We start from the raw sequence: 15,850 nt of genomic DNA, 5'->3' as shown, positions 1-15,850 counted from the left end.
TTTTCCATCAAACAAAACCATCCACATTTATACTTTTTATGTGTCTGTCTTGCTACAGTTCCACTTTAACCATCCCAGTTGTGTTGTCTGGGTTTGTTTTAACTAACTGCTACATCTCATTACAGTTTGCCACTGGGTGCTGTGTTTTTTTTTTTTTTTTTTGCCCATAGATATATTTTTCTAGAAGCCTGTCATTTTGTATAATCCACAGCTTTCAAGCAGAGTCGCTGCTGTTATGCTTTAGTTGATGTGGCATGTGCTGGCCTGTTTTTATATACGAAGCGGCACTACATAACAGCTGGGTTTACAGCACATGGGGCTAAACGGTTTGCTTTGCTTGTGTTTGCCTCCTGCAGATGATGGAATCAGCCCTGAAAGAGTGGCGCAAGTAATGGGCCTCCCTGACCGGTGTCAGCACGCTGCGCATATCATCAATGAGCTCATTGTGACTGCACAGGTGAGAGACTAAAACTCTGTGGACTTGTACTGACATTTTATACCTGCACCTGATCCACACACTCCTCCTTTGTGCAAAAGACAACATCAGAAAAACCTACACATGTGAATAGTTTAATTTTTTTGTATATATTTGTTTTCATGTGAAAGTAGAAAATGGTTGCAAGAATGCTGCCCCTAGCACTTAGAAGAAACACCCCCCCCCCCTTAAGTGAAACAGATAGTCTTTTTCACTCTGGGTTATACTACTGGATTGGACACTGCCAAACTTAAATGCCAGCCTGGGTCAACTCAACCTACCTCCGGCATGCCTCAATTAATTTGTTAGTGTCAACGATGCTGATTAAGACTAGCTAAAAGGACTGTTGTCCCTGGCTTTGATGGCACAGGAAACTGCCTCTGGAGCTGAGGATCCTCATGGCACATGTCAGCCTGGGAAAGAGTCCTGGGCACCTGGTCAGGGCAGTGGACATGGTAGTTGGAGGAGTTTTGTCTCAGTCAACATCTTGGAACTTCAGGCGCTTTGGCTGTCCTTGCATTCTTTGCTTCTCACTCTAGTTAACTCAGGCAGACCATCATCCAGCGTATGATGTCAGGTTTTGTTTTTCACGGTTTCTGTGAGGCGCACTTTACTTTTTCTGAGAATACTTAAGCCAGCCATAGATGAATCGAATCTTGGCCGGTTCTGCAGGGTCCAGCTGAGATTCAATCCAGCCTGTCATATTTTTTTGCGTGCTGCTGGCAGCTGTAGCCCATAGCAGTGATCATTGTGTTCTGCCAGCAGGGAAGGCTCCCTGCCAGCAGAACACAATAGTGCTGCAGGAGTGCTTCGTTCATCAACATTGATTGTGTTGGGGGAATTTAATAATTTTCTTTCCTTCCACCCATGAACTTGGGACTTCCCCAACAAGCTACAGCATGTGTGCTAGCCCTATAAAGTGAACCTGTGGCATTAACACTAGAGAGCATATTGCTTTTTTTTTTTTTTTTTTTTTTTTAAGTGAGGTGTTCCCCTATTTAGCATATCCTTGACAGTAAAAGAAAATTCCAATTTTTGGATTAACACTGGACCAGTGCTAGAGGGGAAATCTTCCAATGGGGATACCATTTCTTTTGACACCCCAAGATTTTCCCTCACTTTGGAGGGATAACTTCACCCTTTGTTTGGCCATGGGACAGGAAGTAAAGAGATCTCCCCATGGGACACAGATGGCAAAAAAGAAAAAAAAAACTTTTATAACATCTTACTCTTTCCAAACTGAACAAAATGCCTTTAATTACACGTTCATAATTTTTTGATTAGTAAAGTGGAGATTAGCCACTAGGGGGTTGTTTGGTAACTGTGCAGTTACTCTCCCCTTTAAATAATGCTGCACAGGAAGTGCTCTGTTTTCATCATGTTGGCCAGCTTAGAAATGCATTGCAAGCAGAAGCGGTAAATAACTAGGAAAGCACAATACGTATATTGAGCAAATATGGCCGCACATATTATTCATAGAAATCATTTGAAAATATTAAGATATATTGCTAAGGTTTAAACCAAGCTTATTTTTAATGCGTTTGTTTTTAAACATTGGAAAGCTTATTTATATTTGCTTTTAACATGTGTTAGAAAAAAACTTTATTGGTTATTTGTTCTGCAGTCTAAATTTCTGTACTGTCTCCTGCAGGAAAGGGATGGTTTTGGCGGCCTGGCAATCGCTAGGGGTCGGGGGCGCAGTCGTGAGTGGAATATTGGTACGTCAGGAGGAATGCAAGAGATCACCTACACTGTGCCTGCAGACAAATGTGGACTTGTCATCGGTAAAGGTAGGCCTTACCAGAAACCTCCACACTAAAATCACGCTATCAGGAAGCTGTTCCACTTTAAGTCTGAACAAGGTTGATGTATTCCCAGCAAGGAGCTGCAGATCTAAATCATTTGATCCATAGATGCAGTACACACTTTAAAACGCTTCAGCCCCGGTAGATTTTACCTCCTAACTGACCAGAGCACTTTTTGCGATTCAGCACTGCGTTGCTTTAACTGACAATTGCGCGGTCGTGCGACATTGCAACCAAACAATTTGGTGTCTTTCTTTTCCCCCCACAGAGCTTTCTTTTGGTGGTATTTGATCACCTCTGCATTTTTTTTCTTTTTTTTGCTATAATAAATATCCCCCAAAAATGCATAACTTTTTTTTTTTTTTTTTCCCCTCAGTTTAGGCCTTTATGTATTCAAAATATTTTTGGTTAAAAAATATAAAATTGTGTGTGTGTGTGTGTGTGTGTATGTGTGTGTATATATATATATATATATATATATATATATATATATATATATATATATATATATGTGTGTGTGTGTGTGTGTGTGTGTGTGTGTGTGTGTGTGTGTGTGTGTGTGTGTGTGTGTGTGTGTGTGTGTGTGTGTGTGTATGTATGTATGTGTATATATATATATATATATATATATATATATATATATATATATATATATATATATATATATAAAATTTTTAGCAATGGCAACGATCTGCAGGACTGCAAAATGATGGCACACGTCGGGCAATTTTGACACATTTTTGGGACTTTTTTTTTTTTTGCGATCAGTGCTATAAAAATGCACTGATTACTGTAAAAATTTCACTGGCAGGGAACTTAACCCCAGGGGGCGATCAAGGGGTTAATTGTGTTCCCTAGTGTGTGGACTGTGTAGGGGAAGAAAGAGAGCGCTGCTCATATTCCGAGAACTGGAAACTGTGCACACCCCGCTTCTCTTTGTGCCATGAGCGATCGCGGGAGCCCGGTGGTTATTGTGACCGCCGGCCACTCATATCGGCTCCATGGGTGAGCAGGGAGCGCGCGCATAACGTTGTTTGCCCATCTGTGCCATTTTGCCGCAGTAAAACTGTGGCGGCTGGTCGGCAAGTGGTTAACGTGTATGTCGGGAATAAAAAAAAATGCAGTGCGTCTTTGCCATAGGTGCACATTTCCTGGTGTTTATCTGCCCTTTAGATAACACAAAGTGGATAGACGGCAACTCTTCATTTCTGACCTGATCAACAGGTACATTGTGACTTTGAAGTGGTTTTCCGGGATTATGGCTTAAGACATCGTCCATAACCCTGGAACCATTTTATACAGCCAGCAGCTGGCTTTCTCATGAAAGCATTCCGAGTGGCTATTGAGCCACTGGACCGCTTTCAGAAGCAGCGGAATGGGACCCCTGCACCCGACGCTCAATGGTGTTTCTCAGGCTTACCATTTCCGCCAATTCACCCGAGAAATTATTCTAGGCTGCCGCTGGCTGGTCACGCGGGCCATCAAAGAGTAGATCCTCTTTGCCTCGATGGCCTTGGAGCACCGAAGCAACATCAATAAAGAGGCCCTGACATCCTTATTACTGTTACAAGGGATGTTTGCTTTCCTTTTAATAAAAATAGAAGTGATTAAAAAATAAATAAAGGGACAGTTAAAAAATGAAATGGTAAAATAAGGAAAAACTAAACGGGCAAACCTGTAAAGGTGTTTAAGGCGCCGCCTATGGATATTCTAAAGTATCTTTGCTGCCATTGGTGTGTGTGTGTGTTAGTTATATATCTATATCCATATATATATATATATATATATATATATATATATATATATATATATATATATATATATCCATCCATTAAAGTGTATTTTTTTTTTCCCCAGAAGCCTTTGCAAAACCGCTGTACAAATACTGTGAGACATAAAAATAATTGCCAATGATCGCCGTTTTATTCCTTATGGTCTCTGCTAAAAATGTGTAATTGGGGTTTAGAAGTGATTTCCTAGCAAAAAACTGATTTTAAACTTGTCAACAAAGTGCCGTAAATGGCATCCTCTTAAAGTGGTTGTCATGTTTATAGTTTAATATTTTTTTTATTCAGAAAATGCATAGAATATAAAAATGCACAGTAGGTACAGGTAAAAACAATAAGCAACAAATCCCCACAAACAGACTAAGGGGAGACATGCATCAGGTCAGAGTAATGCACAATGCAAAGAAATATTAATACATTTAAAGGATATTGGAACGTATAAGATTGGAAAAAAAAAAATAGAATGCCACTCTGCCCTTTCCTGAGCAACAGCTGAAGTCTGTAGATTTGTTTCTAAGGGTGTGAAAAACCTTGTGTTCACCATGATTGGCTGTCGTGGTGATGACATCACTTGGGACATTATGCTGATTGGTGCCTAATCCTTAGTATGAGACTAGTGACTTGGTGATAGAGCTGGTCTCCAAACACAGGTGCACACTTCTAGATTAATGCAGACTGAAGATCCTCCCGCATGTAGAACAGTGCCTGAAAATGTTGACGTAGACATCAAGGCATTTTCTAGGCTTCATTTTTTTAGGTTGTCCAGAATATTGAAGTTGTGCTTTAATCTAGAAATTGTATTCAGAAATAGGTTAAAGGAAACTCTACTTTCAATCTATAATTATGTATCTCTGCTTTTCCTAATCGGTTTGCTGTAATGTTTGCAGGGTGTATGTGTCTGGCTTGTAACAGGCTTTGTTGTCTTTGTCATGTTCAAATTTGCAAAGAGAGCCTTTGCTGAAAGAAGTCTGGGTGCTTCCACAGATTTTTTATTTATTTATTAATTTTTTTAAGTTGCAATCTCTGGGGTTGTCGTCCTCATTCTGGCTTTACTAAAAACTGAGTACCGTATATACTCGAGTATAAGCCGAGATTTTCAGCCTCTTTTTTGAGGCTGAAAGTGCCCCCCTCGGCTTATACTCGAGTCATCGCTGTCTGCCCGCTCGATCAGCGTGTCGAGCAGACAGACAGCGGCCATTCTGATTCAAAAGCCGCGCCTCCGGCTCCCCCTTCGCCTGTGATAGGCGGAACACTGAATTTCCCAGCAGCCTGTGTTCCGCCTATCACGGACTTCGTATCATCCTCGTACTACGGACGAGGATGATACGACGTCTGTGATAGGCGGAACACAGGCTGCTGGGAAATTCAGTGTTCCGCCTATCACAGGCGAAGGCGGCGGCGCAGCTTTTGAATTTTACAATGGCCGCCGACGAACGAAGAGGGCACGGGACGGAGGCAAGGCACAGGACGGCACGGCACGGGACGGGACGGGACGGGACCGGAGGCAAGGCACGGCGGCGAGGCACGGCGGCGAGGCACGGCGGCGAGGCACGGAGGCAAGGAGGCTCGGCACGGGACGGAGGCTCGGGACAAAGGCTCAGGACACAGGTAGGCTGGACACACACACACACACACACACACACACACACACACACACACACACACAGATACACACACACACACAGGGATGGATGGATGGATGGAGACACACACACACAGGGATGGACGGACACACAGGGATGGACGGACACACAGGGATGGACGGACACACAGGGATGGACGGACACACACACAGGGATGGACAGGCATGTCTTACCCTCGGCTTATACACGAGTCAATAAGTTTGCCAGTTTTTTTGGGGGTAAATTGGGGGCCTCGGCTTATATTCGGGTCGGCCTATACTCGAGTATATACGGTAATTGACCAGAAACAAGCACACAGCCATGGGGGATCTGAAAAGTCAAAACTCCTATACTGCATGTTTACTCTAGGTTGGTGACTAGGTATTGAAGCTACACACTTGAATCTGGTTCTTTCTTACTCCCAGGAACAGTCAGAGGTACACATGCTCATTGATTGAGGTGGGGTGCATGGCCTAATGTCTCAGTAAATTACAGGTTTCCAAACAAGTGGCCCTATCGCCATTATTTCTTGTTTTTTTTATTGGGTGTTTTTTTTTTTTTTTTTTTTTTTTGCATGTCTGGACTTTTGCTGATGGTTTACTGTGTTGGCATTGCTTTTTCTGTTCTGTCTCTGTTACTGTCCCATCCTGCCCATTCTGAATATTTGGTTTCTTTTGGCAATCTGCTAATCTTTAATGTACAACATCAGGGCTTTGTTACTTTCCAGCATCCATAAATCTCACTTGCAGCCTCTGCTTGGTGAAGCATGGCTGTGTAATTAGATTATAATCACAGAACGATTAGCAGCTCGGGCACTTAAGTATATTTAGAACAATTTGTTTACCCAGCCTGCCCTTTGTACCTGCTGTAACACACTAGTCTCTGCTGGGTTGCTGCTCTTGTTCCCTTTTTAGTGCACTGTTAATATGTTGGTGGTAAGGCTACAGCACTGGCTGTTCTTCATATGTAAAATCTTCAATACATCTTCCCTGGAATGGAGGCCATCGCTGACATCTTGTTTGGCTTTTTGTTTAAAGCAAACCTGTGCTTTGACCATGCATGAAAAGGGTCACCTCATTGTTGGTTCCCAAAGCTGCCTATACAGTGGCTGCTGGGAGTGAAGAGAAGCGCCCCCCTGTAATCACGTGATGCTTTCTTAGGACTTTCCTGAGAAAAGGAACTTGTGTATGAGTGAAGAAAGGCTAAGTATAAGCAGCTGTGGGAGCTAGCATGGGCAAAGTACAGGTTCACATTAACCACTTGCTTACTGGCCACTTAAACCCCCCTCCTGCCCAGACCAATTTTTAGCTTTCAGCGCTGATGCACTTTGACAATTGCGCGGCCATATAACACCATACCCAAATGAAATTTTTATAATTTTTTTCCCACAAATAGAGCTTTCTTTTGGTGGGATTTAATTACAGCTGGGAGTTATTTTATTTTTTGCTAAACAAAAATGCAAAATAAAAAATCATGTTTCATAGTTTGTTATAAAATTTTGCAAACAGGTCATTTTTCTCCTTCATTGAAATGTGCTGATGAGGCTGCACTGGTGGGCAAAGATGGGCACAGATAAGATGGCACGGATGGGTACCACTGATAGATGGGACTGCTGGGCACTGATGGGTGACACTGATGGGCACGGATATGTGGCATATGAGGTGCAGCACTGTTGAGGCAGATTATGGGCACTGATGGGTGGCATTTTGGGCACTGATGGGTGGCACATTTACTATGTGTGTGTGGTGTATGTGTGTGTGTGTATATATGTGTGTGTGTGTGTATATGTGTGTTGCACTGGCAGGGGGCAGGTGGGCACTGATGACTTGGCCGTGATCGGGACTGAAGTCCCTCTCACGGCCGCCGGTGATTGGCTTTTTTATTTTTTTTGCTGACAGCGCGAGGAGGAAAATAGCTGGTTACCGGCTCTGTTGTGATTACGTGATCAGCTGTCATTGGCTGACAGCTGATCACGTGGTAAGGGTTCGGGATCGACCCCTTGCTTCGATCCGTGATCAGGCGAGTCTCATAGACTCGCTGATCAAAGAGGGGGCCGCACGCGCCCCTCCGGGGGCACGCAGGCCATTCGTGCACGGGACGACGTCAATAGACTTAGTCCCGGCAAAGCAGGTCCGAATGACGACTACAGCACGGATCCCTAGTGGTTAAAGAGCGTTTAATGTAATTTACTCTTTTACATGCTTGCTTGTCAATATATTGTATTAAATGAGGGTAAAAGTAGATGAACCTCTGTTATAGAAAATCGCTATACTTGCGTTTTCTGAAGCCTGTCCAGACTCCAGCAGCGGTTGTGGAGATGGCTGACAACGGCTGGGAAGTGACGTCACCCATAGAGTTTATATGGGACATCCGTTGTCTGCTGCCTCTCCTGCACACTCCCACACACTGAAGCTGTTGGACCGGACCAAAGCCCCTGCAGAACAGGCAAGTATATCGATCTCTTTACAGAGCTGGATAGATTAGGCTTGGACTGCCCACTACTTTCATCATCGTGGACATCTTCCTGACTTTCTTTTAAACCAACCATTGAGTGACCTTCAAAGGCACTTGATTTCTTCATGAAATGTTCAACATAAGCCTATTCTTTGTGACATCTAATGTTTCACTTGGATTTTTGTCAGTTTGCACACAAAATTTGATGTTAAACTGCTGCTCCAGATTCCTGTCACTCATTTTTAGCCAACAGCACAACTTGCGTGCCATTTCCTCTGAAGCCTAGTACACAGCAGCCGGGTGGTTCAATAAACTGTCCAACATTCAGCCCGTGTGTACAGCAGTTGGTCTGTCAGAAGCCGGTCCGTCAGCTGGCTTCTGTCGAAGGGCCGTGACCGACAATGGTCTGCCAATCGGCTTCCAATACGCACTTTCAGCTTATGGTTGTGACCGCTGACCGGATTGTTCTGGCATGGGTGCCACCCCCCTGTCAGAGCACAACAGGAACAGCAGAGGATATTGCTGTACTAACATTGGATAGTTCATACAGCAGCTCCTCTTGAGATTTTTTTTTTAATTGAATGAAAAAACTACTAGTACTCCGGGAATTAAATTGTCAATGCATTCACTGGTAATACTATACGTTCCCTTTAATTGCATTGCAATATTTTTCATACTGTATATCAGGTTGGCTGTAATGACTGTGCTGATGTCCTTGTTTGGGAGACACTAGATTAAGAAAAGAGTAACTTCTAGCTACGGACTTATTCCAAGCTGGCAGGACATGCCCAGAGGAAGTACTCTCTGTAAAGATACTCGGCCAGCATTTGAGAGAACCTTCACCCCCCTCCCCTAGCCCAGTCACATTTCCATGATAAACAGTGTGTGTCAGTGACAGGCAGGGGCTCACAGCCTCAGCCTGTCCACTCTGCCTTTTAACTGCCTTGATTAATTGCTTTACAATTTGCCACCCAGCTGGGGGGCCCCTCTCACCTCCTCTCCTTACTGTTCCTGTAAATAGGAGCAGCCAGGGAGGAGGGGGGCTCCATTCAAAGGCTCTCAGACTGCAGGGACAAATTGGGACAACACCACTGAATACCAGGAGATTGGTGCAATAGCCCATATTAAACGTGGCGTGAAAAACAGAAGTTGGTTATGTGGATAAATAATCCAATGATGTGACCGAGAAAAAATTGGGCTTCTGCCAAATTTTAGTGCCAGTGTTTGGTTTTTTGCAACTTGTTTACCCGGTGTGTCCAAAAATAAGTGAATTTGTTTTCTAATGAATGTGCCAGGGCTAAGACCAGAATCATCTTAGCATCATATATACCCTAATAAGCCAGGTGCATGGAAAAATAACAAGCTTGCTTTTCCTTTGAGTCTTTTCTATTGTTAAAGATGTCCCTTGCTTCTTTAAGAATTGCTATAGGTTGGAAATAAATGACCTTATGGGGTTGATTTACTAAAACTGGAGAGTGCAAAATCTGGTGCAGCTCTTCATGGAAACTAATCCGCTTCCAGGTTTTTTGTCAAAGCTTAAAGGGTTTCTAAACTCTCTATTTAAAAAAAAAAGTCATACTTGCCTCCATTGTGCAGTTTTGATACTCCTCTTTTGGGGTCCCACATCGGCGCTAGTGGTTCCTGTCCCCATCAGGAAACCAGCTAGGAGAAGCACTCTCATCTGGGATACCCTTGCGGGCACGCTCCCGAGTCCAGGATTACATAAACACAGAATGCCAGACTCTGCCAAGCCCCCCCCCCCCCCCCCCCCCCCGTATTTGACAGCAGCAGGAGTCAATGGCTGCGCTGCTTTCTATCCAGGACACCACACATCTCATTCGCGCCCTGCGAGGTAATTATGGGGCTCGGGTAAATATGAGGGGGCTTGGGGGTGCTGCAGCACTACAGAAGTTTTTTTCACCTTAATGAATAGACTGCATTAAAGCGGTAGTAAACCCAGTTTCAAAAAAACACTTACATTCCCGGCATGCCAGAAATGCTAGCTTTCACATTGGTTGTGCTCTCAACCAAATTTTCAAACCATCCAATGGCTGGTTTCATAACTGATCACATGTGCAGTATTATGGCAGTTGAAGAATCATTAGAGGCCAAGATGGCAGCTTCCTTGACGGAAAACGATAGAAGGGTTTACTTCCACTTTAAGGTGAAAAACCATGAGGGTTTACAACCCCTTTAATTGAACAAACTGAAGTTAGAAGCGGATTGGCTGGCATGCAGAGTTGCACCACATTTTGCACTCTAGTTTTAGTAAATCAATCGCTATGTCTTTAAAGATAACTATTTTGGGGTCAACTTTTTTGAATTTTTTTTTTAAGCCCAGCATTTTATAGTTTATGCATTTTCTTATTTATTTATTTTTTGGCAATATTCACCTCCTCTCTGGCATTCTTCCCTAAAGACTCTCCCATTTTGTGATCCAGCACTTCCTGTGAATACAGGACCTCGTGGATACATCCCTTGGAGTTGTCATCCCAGAGTCTTGCAGTACAATGATGTAGGGAATGTCATTGAGAGCTCCCCACCACTGTACAAAGGAGACCATGCAAATTACGTGATCAACCAGTAGATGTCTGGGTGGGGGGAAAAAAAGGGAAAGTATACAAAAAAGATCAAGTCACATGTGGAAACGGGGTGTAGACTTGCGCTTTAAAGTTTTTCTCTGCTGGTTTACATTTGTTCAGTGTATATTTTCTATATTTACAAGAAAAACTTATTGGGTGAGGGCCCCCTTATTCTTGTTGAAATTGTGATACTTAAACTGTAAGCAATCGCCCTGTAAAACGCATTCAGTTTAAAATCGAAATGAAAGGCAAAACATTTTTGTATAACTATTAAAATCGTGGCAAAAAGGCACTACATGCTTTTCTGCATTTGAAACCCACATTGTTCAGTTAACCTAAAAGAGGTGTGGGTAGTCTGATATGAAAGAGGTAAAGAAAGATGGATGGAAGGACAGCAGGCCCAGATCCTACACCACGATAGCAATATGTTTATCCCAGATAATATAGGAGATGGTTAGTGTGCAGGAGATAGTCAGACACCGCAGACATGATAGAAGAGATCAGACTGCAGTTTGTCTTACGAAGGCCTAATGTACATGGGATGCTGAGGCAACCTCTTCTAAACTATTATTAAATTTTTTGACCTATTGAACCTGGTGTTTAAAAACGCTGTTTAGTCGCAATTGCATGCTGCGTTTAGACTCGTTTCTTGTCTAGGAAAGTTTATGTAAGATAAAATAGTAAGACCCTCCCAAAGCACAAAAACAGTATTTAAGTATTTTGGCCATTCTGTGATACAAGTGTGAGTAGCAGCAGTGTACTTGTATCTACCTCAATTTTCAGTGCTTTTTACTATGGATCCCATAATGAGCATAAGTGAGGAAATTAAAGCCAGATATTAAATTTCATGTAACTGTTTGATCAAGTTGGGGGTCAAGCTCAATGGTGGGGTCATCTGGTTCAAATCTAACAACATATAGGTTAAATTCCAATTCTACTTTGGCTAATAGCAATGCTAGTGGTGTATTGGATTGGATCATGGGCTCATTAGGGATATATAAATGATCTATGAAGCATTGCAAGTTTTTAAAAAAATTTTTTTTAGTTTTTCATCATTTGCTATCATTTTTAAGTTTTGTAATGTAAAAAAAATAGGGCACCTTTTTAAAAACGCTTCTAAACTAAAACGTGGCAAAACACCGGTACCGCAAGGTGCCGCTGCTTATATGTCTGTAGCTGGCATTACTTGTAAGAGAGATCCATCTCCTGATATCACCTTAGCTATGAGCGATCCTCCATCCTCATTAGGTGTCGCATAAACAATGGGAGCTCCTCCTGGTAATGGCTCTGTAATGAGCTCCCACCTACTCCTGCCATCACCTTATCTAGCAAAGCTCCATTCCTGTCATCACCTTCTCTATAATCTCTCCCTCCCTCCTCTGGTCAGCCTTTATCTCTCACCCGTTCTGCTTGATGGTGTCCTCCAGTGCAGCCCAGGCCACGGCATCTCCCCTCCTATTGGGCACAGTGCTAAAGCTCCCAGAGAGCGGATTCTGAGTGATGGACACCTCAGGGCTGAGGGAACAAACGCCATATGCAGCAGGCGGCCATCTCCTGTCATGTGGCAGCAGTCAGCTGACAGCTGTGAGGGAGGAGGGACACTGATTGGCTAGGGCACACTGCAGCCCCGGCTATCTCCTTAGCTAGTAGCTGGCTGTTACATCCCTCCCAGCATACTGTGGGTGGTGACGGCGAGCCGAGCGGTTCGTCTTTTTTTTTTTTTTTTTGAGGGGGTGGGGGTTGGTTTAAACACCTCAGCCCAGTCTGTCCCTGCCTGGGACAAAAACTTTTTTCAGGAAACTACCGGGAACTGCAATAGTCTGGGAATGAACCAGCAAAATCGTTACTGTTGGCAAGTATGCCCTGTTAAGTGCCTTGCTGCCCAGCCACTCAGGAGCGCCCCCCCCCCCCCCCCCCCTTCAGATTGGGCCCATGGTACTTGCCATATCTGCCATATTCTGGATACGCAACTGGAGTCTATGGAACCAAAAAAGTAAACTCAGTTTTGCATTTTTTTTTTTTTTTTTTTTTTTTTTAAAGTACCTGACCCTTTCCAAAAAATGCAGCGACTGAAAAAAAATCGGATGTAAACATCTCCCAAAGGAAAACACGTTAAATTAAATGTAGAGCGTTTCTGCTAAAAGCACCAAAAAAAAGCATAGATGTGAACCAGGCATAACGCTTCCTCCAACCTTTCTGCTTTAACTCGGATTCAATTTTTGATGGTCGTTTTGGTGATGGAATAGTTTGGTACTGACACCTTTAAGTGTATGTGAAGGGCAGCGGTGTGCTTCCAGCGCTGTGCAAAAAAAAACTACTGTAGCTGCTGACTTTTACTATAAGCACACTTACCTGTTAAAGGATCCCGTGATGTCGCTGCACTTTCTGAATGGTCGCGCCGTCTTATGGCACTTGTGCATCTCCCAATAGGTTGGGGGGCGGGGCGGGGTTGGATTTCGTAGTTTGCTGCACAACTATTGCGGCAATCTTGCCTAGAAGTGGGAGCGGGTACCTGGTTTGAGAGGTATCCGATCTCCCCGAAAGGTGCCAAAGGTGACAGCGGATGGAGGGGGGGATTAAACAAGTGGAGCTTCCCCTTTTTGGGTGGAGCTCTGCTTTAACCGGTATGCCAAAAGGCTGCTCGGATTAACAGAAAAGGTAGATGGGCTGCTGCCTGCATTATAAACCAGAGCCCTATGCGGATAGTCCATGCTCCCATAAAGCTTAAGGCAAGATGAGAGCATTAGAAGGCTATAAAATCTGCCTGGCTGGAAACCAGAGGATAAAACTGCTTAGGGCTGTAATGTATTTAAATTCTGGAATCATTGAAGATGAGACCCATCTTAGTGCTTTAGGAAACAAGAATGCTCAATGTAAGAACAGAATAATTCTTTTTAGGCAGCCAGTTCAATTCACTCCCCTGTTCTCGCTCTACTCTATCTCTAGTCTGTTAAATGTCCATTCAGTCTCATGACTATACGGCCTCATGCACTGAATGAGACGACAGATTGGAGGTTAGAGGTGATTACATGGGTGTCCCTGCTGTGCAGTGTTCTTCTGTAATTGATTGGGAGATCCCCTCTACGCTACATTTATCCTGCAGCTAATCATTACTATCTAATGGTTGGGATATTTTACCTCACAGGCGTTCATAGAAAATGTGGAAATGTTTCTCTGTATCCGTGGGAATCATTTGTAATTTTATTTACATACCAGTAACGGCTCCATTTATTCTTCAGCCTCTCTGGTCTTGTGTGTTTATAAGTAGTGTTTTTTTTTTTATAGAACAGAACTACTTAGAAATTTTGAATTGTTGCCAGTGTATGCGATTAACAAATATATGGCTTCCTATGTGTATTTCTAATATATGCATAGCTCAGTTGGAACCTCCTTTTGTCTATAGCCCATGGTACTGGAGGGGGGTTTCCTTTTAAAGATCTCCATCATAGAGGTGGATCCTGTATGTGTTCTCCATTTGTATACAGGAGCCACTTGGTGCAATTATTTTGTCATCCTAACCTGCTGGCAACATCAAAATGATTATCCTCCCCTTGTATTCTACTAGAACAGGGGTGTCCAAACTTTTTTCAAAGAGGGCCAGATTCGATGAAGTGAACATGTGTGAGGGCCGACCATTTTGCCTGACATTCTTTGAACCATTAAAATTCGGTCATTCGAGCACTCATACCTGGCCCAACAAAAATTCTCGTGCCTTTGTCACGCTCGTTTGCCTGACACACAGACGAATGCTCTGTTCTTTGGGGGTACCGTTAAGTCTTAATGGTACCCCACACATTGGAAACATGGGGTGCTTTTGGTGCAGCGCAATAAAAAATAAAAAAAAAAGCTCTGGGACTTCTTTCCCTGCATTTTTGTGGGTATGGAAGCCCATTGAAATGCATGGGCTGCCCTACACACAGCATGCAGCCATGCAGATGTGAACCAAGGGCTTATTGGAGGGGCAGTAAAACTACATGGTTAAGCTGTTTTTACCACCCCCAACTTCTCCCCCTTTAGCTGCAGAGGGAGCAGCTGGGGGTGTACACATGCTGTGGCTGCAGCTGGAGGTATGCTCAGGGTGAATGGGCCTGCACTGCAACTACCCCGCAACTGTGTAGACTGCACAGTTGCGGTATAGTGATGCTACATTTACGGGCTTAAAACAGGTGGTGAGGAGGCAACATAATGCCTCTTTACCACCTTTCAAATGCCTCTGAAAAGCGATCTGTATATGGATTGCTTTTCAGAGGAGCAGCAATCCTGGCTGCTATCGCACACACAAGCACCACAAAAGCAGTTCTGATGGTACAAGAATGGGGGGGGGGGGTCTGGATTAAAAGTAACACACAGACATACACACATACAGACACATGCATACACATACAGACACATGCATATACTTACATACATACAGACACATGCACGCACACACACACACACACACATACATACATACATACAGACATACACGCACACACACACACACACACACACACACACACACACACACACACACACGCTGCACACACATACAAACAGACATACACGCACATACATACAGACATACACGCACATACGCATACATACAGACATACACGGACACACACACATGCAATCATACATGCACAGACACACACACACATGCACATACAGACACACATACACACACACACATGCACATACAGACACACATACACACACACACATGCACATACACACACACATACACACACACACACACACACATACATACATACATACATACATACATACAGACAGACATGCGCACACACACACACATATATAGACACACATGCACAGACACACATACATACAGACACACATACATACAGACACACATACATACAGACACACATACATACAGACACACATACATACAGACACACATACATACAGACACACATACATACAGACACACATACATACAGACACACATACATACAGACACACATACATACAGACACACATACATACAGACACACATACATACAGACACACATACATACAGACACACATACATACAGACACACATACATACAGACACACATGCACACACACACATGCACACACACACATGCACACACACACATGCACACACATGCAT

At 43.5% G+C, this 15,850-nt stretch overlaps 1 protein-coding gene across 1 annotated transcript in view; it reads left to right on the top strand.

Annotated features, from left to right (window-relative positions):
* The window catches only part of FUBP3 (far upstream element binding protein 3), a gene marked incomplete at its 5' end in the record, with an annotated part of 63,639 nt that overhangs the window by 11,815 nt on the left and 35,974 nt on the right, over window positions 1-15,850 (top strand). Inside the window, 2 exon segments of the mRNA XM_077478141.1 lie at window positions 357-457; window positions 2,127-2,265. Of these exon segments, the coding sequence (XP_077334267.1) occupies window positions 357-457; window positions 2,127-2,265 (240 nt within the window).

This window comes from Lithobates pipiens, unplaced genomic scaffold, assembly GCF_037356315.1.
Source record: "Lithobates pipiens isolate NorthernLeopardFrog02 unplaced genomic scaffold, aLitPip1_a1.2 Scaffold_1, whole genome shotgun sequence".
Lineage (NCBI taxonomy): Eukaryota > Metazoa > Chordata > Amphibia > Anura > Ranidae > Lithobates > Lithobates pipiens.
This window is presented reverse-complemented; position numbering and strand designations above follow the sequence as displayed.